The sequence below is a fragment of the Dermacentor andersoni genome, chromosome 5 (genome assembly GCF_023375885.2).
Source record: "Dermacentor andersoni chromosome 5, qqDerAnde1_hic_scaffold, whole genome shotgun sequence".
Taxonomy (NCBI): Eukaryota; Metazoa; Arthropoda; class Arachnida; order Ixodida; family Ixodidae; genus Dermacentor; species Dermacentor andersoni.
In genome coordinates, this window is record NC_092818.1 from 126,580,884 (window position 1) to 126,596,712 (window position 15,829).

The 15,829-nt window shown below is 42.8% G+C and overlaps 1 protein-coding gene across 2 annotated transcripts in view; it reads left to right on the top strand.

Moving 5' to 3' along the window:
- Positions 1-286: 286 nt before the first annotated feature.
- Positions 287-15,829, top strand: part of LOC140218507 (cytochrome P450 3A8-like) — a 16,622-nt gene continuing 1,079 nt past the window's right edge. Inside the window, exons 1-13 of one of the 2 annotated variants that reach the window (XM_072288277.1) lie at positions 288-495; positions 1,729-1,825; positions 3,332-3,384; positions 3,491-3,587; positions 5,292-5,408; positions 5,973-6,061; positions 6,999-7,144; positions 7,280-7,395; positions 8,351-8,495; positions 9,310-9,470; positions 11,305-11,396; positions 11,570-11,713; positions 14,598-14,760. In XM_072288277.1, coding sequence (XP_072144378.1) covers positions 359-495; positions 1,729-1,825; positions 3,332-3,384; positions 3,491-3,587; positions 5,292-5,408; positions 5,973-6,061; positions 6,999-7,144; positions 7,280-7,395; positions 8,351-8,495; positions 9,310-9,470; positions 11,305-11,396; positions 11,570-11,713; positions 14,598-14,760 — 1,557 coding nt within the window. In that variant the 5' untranslated portion in view covers positions 288-358. Of the gene's footprint in view, positions 496-1,728; positions 1,826-3,331; positions 3,385-3,490; positions 3,588-5,291; positions 5,409-5,972; positions 6,062-6,998; positions 7,145-7,279; positions 7,396-8,350; positions 8,496-9,309; positions 9,471-11,304; positions 11,397-11,569; positions 11,714-14,597; positions 14,761-15,829 lie in introns of both variants that reach the window. The other variant, XM_072288278.1, reaches the window with a different exon arrangement.

The following is a 15,829-nucleotide window of genomic DNA, read 5'->3' on the forward strand; positions in this document are numbered from 1 at the left end:
AATACTCCTTTCCGTCAAGGACGTACGTTCGTGTGTCGTGCGACTAAGTGATCTCTCCTTTCATGACACGAGTCTCGACTGCGCAGCTCCCCTACGGGGCAGGCCACGCGTAGTGTTCGCGTGAATACGGTGGCTTGCGACGAGCGTATAGCTCCTTTGAAATATTCACGTGCTCCAATACAATCGATAGCGCTTTGTTCTCTTCTCGCGTTTATCCGCACCTCTTCCGAAGAGACCAACGTGTCGATAATCTCGTGATTGGAGAGTCATTTCTTCCCAAGGGCGAAGCGTTGTCTCCACCGAGTTGTTTTTCCAGGAAAGATTTTGCATTTGCACTTTGCTCTTCGATTGCGCTTAGATGTTTGCTCACCGCGCGCGAGCTGCAAATCAAGCCTCGCGTTCAGACGGAACGGCCCTGAACACGAAAACGATGGCGCTGATGAACATTCCCGAGTGGCTGCTCCTGGTTGTGACTGCCTGCGTTTTGTTTTACCTGTAAGTAATCTTGTTCGCCTGATTTTCATGGCGCATTTCTTTCACTTGTTTCATTCAGCCGAATACACGGCTTCGTCTATGTTTCGGTCTGTGTCATTTTCAGACTGGAAAGAACCATTTTGTGCCTCGTGCCAGAATGTTAGATGCGTGTGCTCCTGAAGTACAGGTCTAGAGTGCAGTTCCGAATGGAACACTCCCGGATATTAGCCACGTTCGCTTTCTTTTTTCTTTTCTTACGGGCTTCACAAAAATCTGCGACTACGGAGATGCTGGCTACCTTTTCGGGTCCTGTGCAGACAAATTAGAAAAGGTATTCACGAGACCTTAAGATTTTATTACTGTTTTTTTTTGCTTAATAGTGATGATGACTACGACGACGACGACGATGATGATAATGAGGATCCTCAAATGTGGCACTTACCCGCAATGGAAGATGGGTCGGTAATTGTGTAGTTGTAGGAAACGCTCAGATGATAACAGTAAAGTGGAGAACTATAAAATATAAGACTGGACAGAAAGGAATATATTGTATAGTTGTGCAGTCAGAAGATGAGGGGACAGTTGCATTTTAGTGAAATAAAAATTCATTGAACGATTTAGATATACGATGGTATGCAAAAAAATGTAATAGGGATCGCAAGCGTTTTGTTGCTTCAAGGAAGTCATACACAGCATCAAACACATCCTTATCGCTTAAACCCATTGCCTAGACCCAAGGATAAAACACAGCTTCAAGGTCCAAAGTCTTCGAGCCTGTGTTTTAGGCTGTTTTTCACGCACTCATGCTACACTTCCGGCTAAATGCTTCCGGAAAGCAACACGCCATCGACAAAACGCTGAAGTTCCCTGTCGCCTTTGCAGCACTATCAAGAATATGGGAGTTCCTTACTCCATTTGTGAAAGTAAGATTTTTTGTGGAGTCATGGGGTATATTTAACGGTTCTTTCGAAATTTCTGGCGCCTTCTGACAAATTAACTTGCACGGTAAAAACCAGAGCGCACGCCCACCGCCGGCTAGTACGTTCACTCTTCTAATGTTTTCAGGGTATTCTCCTTATTTTTAGGCCAAAGGAAGACACGCACAGATTGGTCATTGGTTTTGTGCTTTGGCTATAAAAAAACGTTTATATGTTTTTCTTTTGCCGTTGGCGCTTCCTTCTGTCGGTACAGCATTTAATTGCGTCTTTCACGCCGTACCAATGATCATCTTCATTATCGTGAATAATTTGACAGGTATGCATCAAGAAGCAAAAACTACTGGAAAAATCAAAATGTGGTTCACGAAAAGTTCTCCTGTTTGTTTGGACCAGCCACCAGCCTTCTGTACAAGGTAGGCCGTATGGGTCACTTACAAGCGATTATCTGCGCACCATAGCAAGTGGGTGAGCTCAAACTGCTCATTTTGATTTGTTTTCGGTGTAACTGCGACTTCTTCACAGAATCCCGATTATGGCGGCGTGAACCCGACACCATTTTGCTCCGTCGGTCTCCAGGCTACCAATCTAGAATGTACATCGAATGCCACTCTAGTTTTTCGGCAGGGCAAAGTAAAATAAATGTGCATGAGACAGGCGCTGACTCGCAAGTGATATTCTAAAACAGAAACACGCCAACTGAAATGCGCGTCAAATTACGCTTAAAATTTCCTGAACTAGCGATAATGTACGCAAACTATAAATAAAGGACAAGACGCCTTCGCTCCCAGTAAATTATATTGGCTGCACCTTACAGAGTTAAAATTCGGCACAAGCATACGCAAATACTTATAATTAAAAAAACGAAACAAAAATAAAAAGAAGACAGAATTGGCACAGTGAAGAGCGACGCCGTCGAGAACTATTGAGACAAAAGTTTGACACTTGAAGTTCTTGAACGTGCACCTAAATCTTGAGTACACGTTGGTTTCTGTAATACAATGACTATACGAGAGCGAACCTTTTATTTCTGACAGACATATTGATATACGCGCAATATCTTTTTTTTTAATTTCTGTCATGTGAGATTTTTTTAACATATGTCCTGCAGTTGGCCAGTTAGACGGCAGAGGACCTCCATTACCTAATTTACTTAATTTGGAGTGTTCGTAAAAGCCCTTTCAAAGTCTACTTATTATATATTTCGCCAAGCATTATGTTCTTATGTATTTACTGAGTGCGTAAACACTTAGCAATATCTGCACGCATCACTACAGTTTGGTTTCTTCGACGGAGGCTCATGTGGGAAATGCCAAACTATGTCGAATTTTGCACTTAGCTCTCGCTGATTAGTATACACTCTTCTTTTATTTCCTTTTTATTTTTCTTTCACTTGCGATGTAGTAATATTTTCATTCATACAACAAAAAGCACGATCACCGTAAGATAACGCGTAGGGTTATGCAAACGAAGTTGGAGACTGCGGGATATTTACTATGTGAAAAGATTCGCCCCTGAAGTGCTTTCACTGCAATAAATGGAAACATAAAAAAAAAAATTCCCAATCTGGACAGGAATACCAAAAGACTGTGCTCGAGATATTCAAAGCTTATCGTGTTCAGTTTAAACTTCGTCGTACGATGGACCAACATGTTTGTTCAGAAAACATCCAACGAGAAGTTTATTTGACATTCAGGAGGTAAACATGACACTTTATGCCCATGTTTCAACTGCTACGTTTGTTTCCTTTAACTGTTGCCTGTATTACTGCGTTCTGAGCAGCAATAAAAAAAGGTACATATGACGCAATGCCACTAATGCGTTATCAATGTTTTTATATCGCGGGGGAACAAAAATGAAGAGAATGTGGGTCCGCGAAAAGACGAGTTTATTTTTTAATTGTATTATTTTATTTTGACCAGCCTGTGCACACTTTGGATCAAGAACGCTACCTGAAGATGGGAAGGATATTTGGGTATGTAGCCTTATTTGCTTGCCGCAGACACGTGAACCATCGCAGATGATTCCAACTTGAAGATATGCACGGTTCGTTCCTTTTAACACGTACTTCAACACTCCAGGTATTTCGAGGGAGGCAGGCCCGCATTGTCGGTTGGTGAGCCTAATATGGTGAAGCTTGTGCTCGTGAAGGATTTTCCAATCCTCTGTAACAGACGGGTACGTAAAGAGATGACCTTGCATATGCTCTTGGCTTAGTTCTTACCGTTGTCTCTTTGCATAAAAAAGCCCGCAACAGGTTATTGAATTCGGGAGAGGGTTGTTATACAGTCGGAACTATGTACACACCGGGCATAGGGAGAGCAGAATAGGCAGATAGGCCGCAGCAGACATAAGATACCACCTAAGAATGAGCAGAAAAAAAGAGAAAAGAAATCTGTGTAATAGAGCAAATATATTCGAAGTATATTCCAAGGTGGGGCAGTAACATCGCAAATATGTAAAAGAAGAAGTAAAACGGCAATTTTCTACGCCCACTGAAATAAATAAACAATATAAGCTTCGAAAAATCGGAAGTCATTGTGGAACACACTAACGGAAAGAATGAAGCAACAATTTCACGAAAACACGCCCTGTGTTAATAACTATACGGATAGTGCGAGAGGAACGAAATGCGAAAAAAATGCAATAGAGAAGCACTTGTACTTGTCGAGCGCTTGTCCTGTGTATTTCATCGCATTTCGTTACGCTTACGCTACACTTAGTGTTGGAGTCGTGCCTATTAGCTGAATCGTAGCGCTCCTTAAGCGGCATTAGCAGAAACTCTAACGCGAGATCATTTCCTTATCAGCCGTCGTTCGGGCATATCCAACATTCTAGATATTGATTAGCGGGAAAACGAGACGACGGCCACGGCGATGGCCAATGGTGGACAACAGTTACATATAAGAGACGTTTTCTAATTATATACAAGTCAAGGGGCCGCAATTTGTGAGGATTCTTTTCGTGCGATTATATTTATTTCTTATCAGCTGTCTCGCTGAATGGCCGATCTCGGTGATAAACATGGGGCATGGCTTCGTTAGAACCAATGAAAAAGTAAGATGAAACGAATTGTTACGTAATACGGTCCCTGGTTCCCTTTCCTGTACAGGGTCAGTCGCGTGTCCCAAAAAGATGGTTCATGGTATGAAAAGGCAGGCTTACAGAGCACCGACACAGGAGTAACGAAAAGGACAGCACAAATACCCCTGTGTTTTTTTCCCCTTCTTCTGGATTGTTTTGTAGGCCTGCCGTTTTATAAGATGAATTCCTAACAACTTACTAAGGTTTCTATCGTTATAAGGTGGTTATTCTAACGTAATGATTCTCAATAAAGATTTGATCTAAAGAGCACCACAATGAGCGACGTTTCTTGGAATTAGTTATTATTATGCAGTGCCCATTCGTACTATTGTTTTTTGGTATCCTTAAGCTAGAGGATAGACGACAGAGAACTGGGTCCCTAAAGCACACACGCACTGGGCCGCGTTCAATTGATGTGACATCTGGAGTACTAACGACAAGTGCTTTTTCTTGATGAAGTTTGCAAAGGAAAGTGAGCAAGTGTGGTGTGAATCATCAAATGAACGCTTGCAGTGCCAACTGCTTGTTTTTAAAACGTTCGACTAATGCTAAAACTTGGCAACATGCGAACGTCTCAAGTCATCGTCGTCAGCACATCAGCACAACAAAGCATGCGTAAATATCCGCCGTCATAACTATCTACATAGCAGACGAAGCCTGACAAACACTTGCTATTGAATTGGCCAAGCTATAGCCTGTGCAACTGGGATAGTTACGTCAGCTCATGTACTTGGAAAATAATACTGGCACACCTCACTTACAATCATAGGACGACAAACTGTGTTTTTATTGCACCAGATAATAGATTTTTTCGAACCAATGTTGGACAACATGATGACCACAGCGCCTGTAGACGTTTGGAGGAAAATCAGGCCCTCGTCAAGTCCTGCATTCACAGTGGGAAAGCTGCGCAGGGTAAGTTCTTTTCGAACAGGAACACCAGAACACGTATCAAAGCCAAACAATATTGGTTTCACATTAAAAACAGTAATAAATTCTGAGTTCTTGCATGCCAAATATATAATCTAATTATGAGGGATACCATAGTTGGAGACCTCGGATTAAATTCTTTCGGGCCCTTGGGGTTCCTTAATGTGCGCCTATATCTAAGTGTGCGAGCCTTCTTGCATTTCAGCTGTTCTTGTGTAAGCAAGCAATAGACATCCACTTTAGTGTTTGAAAAGTAATACATATCATCGACATAAAACGAACCATTAATATGTTGAAAGAAGCGTGTACAAGCTCTGGCATTCCCATGCTTTCCCGTATATGATACTGACGAAATTGATTGTCGGATATTGAGCTTGTAAACTGTAGAATGTTTAACTGACCAGCCACGCTGAAATTGCATAAGACACTTTCAAGGGTTATGTGAAATTTGCGTTGTAACCTTCAATGCTCCTATCGCACTTCAACGTTGTTTTTAGACCTTATTGTGTGAAGTAAATCGTTGTTGTTGAATGCTATACTCTGCTTCAGATGAACGACATGATTCAGGACTGTGCGAAAATAACGTCGGAGCACCTTATGAAAGCCGCTGAAGAGGGAAAAGATGTGGATCTCAAGCGGTAAAGACTTACTATGTTCCATGTTCTCCTTTAAAGATCGAGACACTTTGTAATGTTCCATAATTAAATTTTCATTTACGGAAATATACTGTATGCCAAGCTTTTTCTGCCATATTTTCTGTATATTTCTGCCAAGCCAAGAAATATACCTACAGCGCATTTTCTACGATACTGTAAATTACCATCAATATTATCGCGCTTTCATCTGTGAAACACTCTCACGATCAGAAGTTCTTTTGTCGAAACGTCGCTCCAGAGACATTCTTTGTTCAACCACTGTTGATCACTCCAGGTGCGATCTTCCTGTGAACATGTAATGCGTACATCTACTTTTACCCGCCGTGGTTGCTCAGTGGCTATGGTGTTAGGCTGCTGAGCACGAGGTCGCGGGATCGAATCTCGGCCACGGCGGCTGCATTTGAATGGGGGCGAAATGCGAAAACACCCGTCTACTTAGATTTAGGTGTACGTTAAAGGACCCCAGGTGGTCGAAATTTCCGGAGTCCTCCTCTACGGCGTGCCTCATAATCAGAAAGTGGTTGTGGCACGTAAAACCCCATAATTTAATTTTTTTAGATCTACTTTTACATCTAGCATCGAATTCACAAAGCCTTTAGATCGAAAACTTGTGTTTCAAAACAATGTCGTTCTTAGTGGCCCCCACTTTTTTTTTGTATCGGGCATTTATGTTTCTGGCCTCTTTTAGTTATTCAAGAAGGCACGTATTTCACCCATTAGTCCTAAAAAATTAGGCAATTTGGGCTGCTCACGCGCTATATAATGCAGCCGGGATAGCGATGTTAAGAATTTACACATACCTATTTTCTATCCTAGAACTAGTAGAAGCCATATTTTATTTTTTTAGTTCCGTGAGCGGCTTACAGCTTTGCAACCTATGACTACGCGAAACAAATGACAATTTTTGTTTCTTGCTCAGGTTTTACGGCCATTATACACTGGACGTCATAGCGAAGTGCGCTTTCGGCACCGAACTTGACTCGTACAAAGATGCAAGCAACGAATTTGTGACAAAATCCTCGAAGGCGTTCTCTGGCGGGATGAGACTGCCTGTCGTGTTGTTCAGTAAGGGCAGATATGTCTCTACATCTCTCCGCTTTTATTTAAATAGAGTGGTATGACAACCAGCCATCACAAATGTAGGGATGCATGCTCTCTTTCTTCCCCATCTTGTAAATGTCATTTGTTTCTTTTTTTCAGTTTTATGCCCGGTACTATTGAAAGTCTTTAAGGTTAAACTTCTCGACCCTGAGCCATTTCGATACTTCAAAGAGGTCTGTGTGGCAATTATTCAAGAGAGAAGGCGGAGACAGCACGTAAGTATATTGCATGGACGCTTTTTATCACCAGGAGGGGATCCAGGACAACCTCCAGGATTGGGGAAGGGAGAGGGAATACAGGGCGTTATCTCTGGACACTTTTGTGCTTCTCACCATGGTCACATTGTTGCACACACTGTCGTACACACTGTTGTACAAAAGCACCAAAATTTATTGTCTGGTTATGCTATAAGCTCTAGCGTTCATAAAACACTAGTTGCTTCGGTATCGTTTATGTCGACATATAAAGCATCTAGGTATAAAGATGTTCTTGGCCACGCGATGCTGCGTAGGTGAGTTCTCGCATATAATCAACAAATTAAAAGACACTCTAGTGAACCGATTGTTCGGGTTGAGAGCACTGAGAGGCAGGGTTAAGATGTATGCTATGACTAATGTAATTGTCAACGACATTTGGCAACACTGAAGCAAGAATGCCTGGCCGAATTCTTTAAGGCTTTTCTTTCGTAATTGTTATTTGCCATTGGGCGGCTACCTTTGCCAATGATATGTCCAGCGTCAGGATTGGCTGGGATTCTATCTTACGAATAATTCTAGCATAAGAGTCTTTTTTGTGAATACGGACCGTGATTCTTAGCCTCATCTATGGCGGAAGGAAGTGAGGTGCCGTATAACTTTCAGACTGTTCAAGACTACGCGTGTCTGCATAGAAAACATGTAAATACGGCATTACGTCAGACGTTCATCTACCAGAGAATAATTTTGATCAAATTTCAATCAGTTGTGCGGCACGTTATCTTTTTATTCGTCCTCACCAACTCGAGGAAGGGGCGAGGGGGGGGGGATGCCGATCAGAGGGAATGCATCAGCATCTAATGATTTTATCTTTCTTATGTAAAATATGGCTGCCGGCCCAATGTCAACAAATAAAAAAAGATTACCGTTGAGAGAATGTACGTGGTGGCAAATCGAACATGACTTGTATTTCTAGCGTCATGAAGACTTCTTGCAACTCATGATGGATGCCCAGGAAGGAACTCTTGGCGATGGTGTTGAAACTGCGCCCGGAAAGGAAAACACAAAAATATTCGACATTGACTCTGAAGTAAAGAGCAACGTGAAGTTTGTCACGAAGGGTGAGTGAGTAATTAAATAGTAATGACTTGAGCAGTTTTGTAACATATCGTTGGCCAAGCAGCAACCACATGGAGCGTACTTGAAGGGCAGGTTCGGTACCCTTAATTGTGTCGGCGAGTTCATATTCGACTGCCTTATCAAGAATAATTATATCCGGCTTATCATGGCTAATGTCCATAGCATTTGGTGTTTGATTTAAGGGCAAATCAAATGGCGCCTATTTTGCGATTTCGTGGGAAAGGGAAAAAAAGAAGGAGGGAAGGGTGGGTTGTGCGCATTGACTCCGAGAGACGCTACGCGAAGAGTACGCCTGAGATGTGCGCTCCAATGTGGTTGTCTTATGTACGTACAGCACGAGCCTAAACGGTTCGTTTTTTTCTGGAGGTTATAATACTTAGGCATCCACCGCTAGTAAGCTAATGCGTTATTCTTTACTTGCTTAAGCAGTAGGCTTTAAAAAACAGCATGGGCACACAGTGCAGATATTTGTCCCTCTCCTTATTTGGTGAATGTCGTATTTTCTTTCTTTTTGTTTTGCAAGCACGCTGCTTCAAATGAACTACATTATTTCAAGGCAGCTGAATTGGAAAATAGTAAAGCTGCGTGTCTAAGAGCTGCCATCTTAAGCTTCCCTCACTTCCACCGGTTTAACAATGTTCTTGAAGGAGGAGCCCGTACTTCCCGTACAAAGGTCAAACCGTCTATATGAATTGTTTAGAGTTATCCTTTGACATTTTATTGGCGTAAAACAACGGCATGCGGTCGGAGTGCAACGCAGTTTGCTTTGAGCACGTGATTAAACTTGCCCTTCAGCCTTGACAGAAGACGAAGCCCTGGCGCAATGCGTGCTGTTCTTCGTCGCCGCCCACGATGCCACCTCATCCGTCCTCGCATTCGCCGCCCATCTTCTCGCTCTTAATCCCGATGCGCAAGACAAGCTCCGCAGAGAGGCGGATGAATGCTTCGCCACACATGTGAGTATATTTTGACGGTGAGGATGAGCAAACAAGGTTATATATGTACGAAACACAATCAGAATGTGGAACAGGGGTGGCGGCGCCAATACTTTTCTGTTGAGGGAATACATCATGAGGGAAAAAAATGGTCATCCTCCCGAATGTAGCACGAAAATACAAAGAAAAGCCACACGGGTTTCTTAGAAAGAACGCTTTGTAGTTGAAGAAAAATTCGTCCTGGTCCGAGATTCAAACCCGGGACCAACACCTTTCCGGGGCGGTCGCTTTGCCATCTTACCTAATCATGAGGCTAGAAGATCGCATCGCAAGAGCGAATTAATCGACAACTAGAAGCTTAGGGAAGACAGATTATGGCAAATCAATTCTGCGGAAGCCCGCTAAGTGGTTTGCCATTTTAGTTGGGGGTGCAGGAGGGCACTTCATCAATTGGTATTCCATGGTGGTAGAAGGTGGAGCGGCATGGAGGGAGTGTAAGCAGGACGAAACATCGTGGGGGGGGGGGGGGGGGGGGGTGGCCCACACTGGCTTTTCTTTAGAGGCGCACTTTATGTGGAAGACCAATATTTGGAAAAAGAGACTTGACGGTACCCATCCTTTGAAGATGATTGGCGACCATAATGCGATTTGGAATTTTTTTAATATGGGTGTGTAATTGGTGATGATATATGTTATGTTAGTTATTAATATTATTATGTATATTGTATCCCCATGTCATATCTCCATGTCATCCGTGAATAGGAAACCCTATGGGCACATCAGCAGACACATTGAGTATAACAATCCTGCTAACAACGTCAATGATGAATGATACACGATATATCTTGTTATGATTGCTGAAACCCAGTTGAAACTCCGTAGAAACCACCATTAAAACATTACAACCACCACATCAAACACTTACATCTTGGACGCCAAAGAGTCGTTAATAATGGCAGTGGCGTAGCAACTATTTCTAGATTGTGTGTGGGTTGGGGCTTTCTGTGCGGCTTTCACAGAGCCGCAATCGTGTAAAGGCCTCACCTGCAACTTGGCAGCCAAAAATTCGTGTAAAAAATTCCAACGGAGAAGCAATAACGTTCTATGCGGTGGTGCCACGCGCGCCCATCGGCGAATTTCGGCTAGCGGCGCACTTCCGCGTGCAGCCACTAGATGACGAGAGTAGCGAGTTGACCTCTGATTTAATGGTGCATGCGGGTTGTGCACAAGTCGCCGGCACCATTTAGACTGAAAGGTTTCGTCCCGTTTAAGGGCCGCGCGTCGTCAAAATTGGGAAAAAAGTGCGGCCCTTACACGAGTCTGCCCAGTAGTTTTCTCCTATAGACGGAGCGCAGATATAATGTTTTTTGCGCAGAGTTATATTAGACATTATGTGTGGCACAAAACGACGTTGTCCAGCAGACTGGTGCGATTACATAAATCGCACAAAATGCCAGTCAGTTCAACGTTCTCTTATTACCTGTGTGTCAATTTGCACATGAATTATGTGCCGAGGACACGACTCGCCTATGCGAACTAAGGTGCTGTGCGCCAAACACGGAGAAGGTGAGTGTCGCTGTGAATGCGTCATGGCATGTTTATAAAGTCGGGCGGTTTTGTGTACGCTGCCGCAATCTTCAGACACCAAAGTTACAGTATTTGTGGAAGGAAGGATGTTTTTTTTATTTCAGCAAGGTACTACTGTCGTTTCAGACTAGAACAGAAACACTATTTGATTTCCACACGTTGTCACCGAATATTTATATGTTGCTTGAAAAGGCAATTTTAGCTGTATACATGTTATATACCTTGCAATAAACATTCAAATTCAAATGAAGTCTTTCTGTACTTCCAGGGGACTAATCCAAGTCTTGACGTCATCTCTAAGCTGCCATACCTGCACTGTGTCGTATCGGAGACTATGAGGCTGTATCCACCGGCTCCGAGGTGCGCTGTATTTTGTCTCTTCGCGGCTAAACATAGCACGTGAATACGACGAGTTTCTTTTTCACAGGAAGGTGCACATACACGCATCTTACATGTGGAAACTTTTTACCATCTACAATACTTCGTTGTTGGGTGTTCTAAAGCTTAGATTTTTTTGATTTGTTTGTTTCTAGACTTGACAGGACCACGTGCCAGGAGTATGTCCTGGGTGACACTGGGATCAGGGTGCCCAAAGGCAGCATTGTTACGATCCCTATCTACTCTATGCATCGTGACCCGGAGTTCTTTCCTGATCCTGAAAAATTCATTCCTGAGAGGTAATGAACACCCCATGGACAGTCGGGCAATGACAAAAGAAGTTTAGCGATACTGGGATTAGGGGTTCAGGCGAGTTTGTTTAATAACCCTGACACGCGGTAAACCATTTTTTTTACACTGAAGAACTCCTTACCAAAAAGAACTTCGCCTCTGACACATGCATGGTACGGCGCGGTCTTTCTTGTTTTCAGGTGCTACATGTTTCCGGCACCACAGAACATGTGGCGCGGGCTCTTGAAACTGCAACTGACAAAGCAATTAAAAATGATGTATCCGGTCAATTCTAACTGAAAAGAAAAAAAAAACAGAAATAATTCTAGTTTTGGCGCAGCTTAGGCAGCTCTGAGATGAGCGCCGCTTAAAGTGTCCCTAAAATGGTTTGGACAAATTATGTAGACGCGTAGGGTACAGCTACAGTGAAACATTCGCGTTACGATTTGAGTGAAGCGTCTGATAATAAGGGAGCTACGGACTATTATTCTCTACCCATGCTTTCCTTCCTCAACTCGTTCGCCGAGCGATCGGGGCTAAGTTTTGCCTTCACTGGATTGAAACCTTGGGACCAGCACTGACCGCGCAGCTCGCTCCAACACGGAGCACGTTGTAACACAAGCGGATGGCACCTGCTGTGTGCTGGAAGTGTTCGAGTGTAGTGTTAAACTGTCGTTATGTATTCTCTTTCTGTTACATTTTATAGAAACAAATTAACCAACGTTTCAACTATTACGAACAACATTTGTTCACCATCAATTTGGAAAGATTATCATGACGCAACGTGAGTAGCCCATCGAATAGCTCGCCCAACTGACGTCAAGAGTGCCAGATACGTAGATTGCAACAGGGCGGTTGAAAACTCAGGGGAGTGCCGCCGCTGCGATCTGTAGTGATGCACACTTTAAAAACCTTATAACAAATTACACGCTTTACGCAGAGCGCCTAAATGTGTCACTTAATGATCAGAAGGACCTGCCCTAACGACTCCTCATTTGTACAATATCGTCAAAATTGTTTCAGGGTCCCTTTAAGGTCCCACACGCATTACACTTGTCAAGGCATTGCACAGAACGTCTGCTGATTTCGAATTTCTGCTAGCGCGTCCCTAAGACGCCAAAGGCTTACTTGACTGCAAAGGCTTAATCGATTGACTCGATCAGCAGCGTTGCGAGCAGAGTACTGTGCCCAGCTGGTTCTCCCGCCTAAGACAGGAATAAGCGTTGTGCGAACGCGCACTATAACGCTATGGCTGTGCAGCTGTGTGCAAGTGTCCAGGATTACGCTGGTCTAAACAGACGGTAAACGTCGAGGTAAGAAGCTATACGGTGCTTCCAAATTGTGACAAGGCGAAACATGCGAATCATCCTGCCGCTTGTAATCCGGTTGCCGATGAAGCCATACAGAGATGAAGCTGCCAAAGGCCAAAGTGACGGATGGTGGTGATCATAATTCCGGCAACGGCACAACAGTTTCAGGGAATCGCTGCACTAAAAGGTCACCGCCAGACAAATTACGCCACTGCTAAGTAGAAAATGATTTTTGCAAGCACTAAATTACTATTAACCCGCAATTGTGTCCTGTAAAGTTTTCTTTCGTTGAACCACGTTACCCTTTAAGGCCCATAAAGAAGTTGTAAGGAGACACTCCTTTGTCTTTTGTCACCCCACGTGAACGTATTTTGGGAAGACGCCCCTTGGATCAAAGACCTTTGGAGTGCCCATCTGGCAGGGGTAAAAACTAATTTCACGATGATATAGCGTGACACAACGCGAAGAACGTAAAATAATAATAAGGCGAATGTAGAAGTGTTGGCAAAAACTTGAAAAGCTAAAGATACGCGGGACCATGGTCACTTAAGTATGTCTGGAAATAGCCGCGATGACAATTGAGTGCCACGAATGAGTTTTCATCTTCGAAAAGAAAAGTGCAAAAGACGGGACGGTGACTGGGGAACACACACACATAGCGCTCTGGAAGCTAAATATTTCGACAGGATTGCCTGTCTGGTTGGGACAGATAATCAGGAATTAAGGAGCGACTCCAACCAAAAAGCGGAGTTTGCCATTCGCCTAATTGTCTCGCCTTTTGCGTGGTTCCCTTGAAAGATATTGCCTTACCTAAGAGCTTGAATTCAGGCCTTAGTATTATCATCTACATGTCATTCAGCCACCCGGAAAGACTATCACACAGGTGCAAACCTAATGACCTTACCCGAGATTGTTTAGGACAAGGAATTAAAAATAAGACATACTTACTAGTTAATCACTCACTTAGTAGAAATATGTCTTCCGACGGATGTTCTAATCAAATACCTGACCACATGTGAGGTTAGTTGGCTGCAGTTAAGAGACATAATAAACAAGCGTATTATTGTGGCTATTTTATTTATTTTTTCACGTATACTGCAGCAGCCCGGTGGCAGCAAATGGGAAACTCGGACAGCACATAGGTTCTTCAAATAAGCTTGGACAGTTGAAAAATGAAAGAACAAATGCTAGTAAAGAATACAAGTACAAATACCGCTTGAAAACACGACAGTGCATGCCATAAGTGTCAGGCATGTACTGCAACAAGAGCACTGCGCATGTGGAAATCTTTGTGTAGCTGTGAACGTTGAGAACTCATTAAATTTCACTGCTTTTACCTGATTGACGCGGAAGTGATTAGTTCAGTAAAGTTATTATTGCTCAATAGATGGCTCTTATTGGACCTAGCATGGGGAAGTGGTAATGAAAATAAAACTAAAATTCATTTAAGAAACTAACTAGTATTCATCAAGTTCGCTAAGCCACCTAAAAACAGGCGTTGCAGAGATAAAATGCCTCAATTTTCTAGTGCGCAAAAATAAAAACAAGAATCAGGTGTTTTGCATGTGCGTTCTTTTTCTAGATTCAATGAAGCAAATGCTGGTTCCATACGACCGTACACTTACCTGCCTTTCGGAGCAGGGCCTCGCAACTGCATCGGTATGCGAATGGGCCTACAGATCGCCAAGTTGTGCCTGCTTCACTCGGTGCACACCGTGCGGTTTGTACCCGCGAGAAAAGCAAAGGCAAGTGCGAATTTTGACTTGCATGACAGTAGTTTTGCGAAACACATTCATCCAACCTAATAAGGAAGGTATATTTAGTAAATTCCAGTCAGGAACCCACTACCAGTATAGCCTTTGAAGGGGGTTACCACCAGCCTATGCATCTGCAGTCGCTGACCTTATCGCATGTGCAAAAATGTTTTCGAAGTTCAAGTCAGATGACTCGCTGTGACATGCGCCAAATTTTTTAAGTGATTGTTTTTCAATAACGGCTTCTTCTGTAGGGTTCATCGACGCTTGTAGTACCAATACCAATATTATTATTACATACAATACCATAATTACATTAAATACTATGAATTACAATATTAAATACCAATATTACCCGGTTTGCAATAAAGAGGAACTTCGTTTTACAATAAACACAAACTAATTACGGCAAGCAGAGCGTCCATTTTTCATCTGTCGCATTCAGGAGTGCATCATGTAACCGCACTAAAAAACAAGGGACAAGGAAGGAACACACAATGACTGGCGCTCCATTAACGACCACCAACTAGCCCGCTTATCTCTGTTAAATATGCTGCATTCAGGAGCACACTACCATTAGACATAGAAACACTTAAAATCACGAGTTCAAGAAACAAATAAAAGAATATATTTTGTCGAATACTTATGTCTAGTTCATACTCACAACCATTCTTTCAGTGTGCCTTCATTTTCATACCATTACATTTCTGCTTGATGTCCTCGCCATGCTGAATATTCGAGTTCGCAAATTATACTTTGTACGTCATGTCATTTACGCAAATTTCTTGCAGTTTTACGCGATTATGCTACAGTGCCTTTTTGCATACGTCCTACTTATGAAAATTTAGTTCTTCAATTAAGTTATTGATACTAAAACTTGTAATTCTTCCTTGTTAATTATTTGCTGAAACTGCTGTAATCTGTGTTTTATTACGTTTAGGTAGTAAAGGAGGTCCCCTTGCAGTCTTTGACTTCAGGACCTCCTTCTGTATATTAACATCCTGTAATCTTTCTAATCATCACAATAAGCCCCATTCTGATTCTTATTCTGACAAGAGCA